Source organism: Phaethon lepturus, unplaced genomic scaffold, assembly GCF_000687285.1.
Source record: "Phaethon lepturus isolate BGI_N335 unplaced genomic scaffold, ASM68728v1 scaffold35061, whole genome shotgun sequence".
NCBI classification, from domain to species: domain Eukaryota; kingdom Metazoa; phylum Chordata; class Aves; order Phaethontiformes; family Phaethontidae; genus Phaethon; species Phaethon lepturus.
Genome location: NW_010520386.1, coordinates 3,769 through 4,113, shown reverse-complemented (window position 1 = coordinate 4,113; position 345 = coordinate 3,769). Strand labels below are relative to the sequence as shown.

Here is a 345-nt window from a genome sequence, read left to right as displayed (position 1 = left end):
GTGGGTACTCTCCCCTCTCCAGGATGAACTGCTGCCCGCAGAAGCCGGTGTGCTCGTAACCGACCCAGCTGCAAAAACAGAGCAAGGGCTGCCAGCTCTTCCTGCGGCAGCTCTGGGCCTCCTGCTCGGTGCTGGCACCGGGGCACAGATATAGGTGCAAGGAGGAGGTTGGGGTCTGGCCTCTGCCCGCAAGTCCAGACAGAAAGGAAGTGATGGTGGATGTGGGCAGAGCACCCGGGGAGCGTGTAACCACGTCTGGTGCCTGGGAGGCTGCTGCATGGCAGCGCCGGCATCCCCCGGCTGCGGGGGGGGATGGGGTCCCTCCCTCCAGGGGGCCAGCGGGGC

The 345-nt window shown here is 66.7% G+C and overlaps 1 protein-coding gene across 1 annotated transcript in view; it reads right to left on the bottom strand.

Moving 5' to 3' along the window:
• Nucleotides 1–345, bottom strand: part of LOC104628707 (beta-crystallin A3-like) — a 5,116-nt gene that overhangs the window by 1,409 nt on the left and 3,362 nt on the right. The window contains 1 exon segment of the mRNA XM_010297374.1: nt 1–68. This exon segment is cut by the window's left edge and continues 3 nt beyond it. Within this exon segment, the coding sequence (XP_010295676.1) occupies nt 1–68 (68 nt within the window).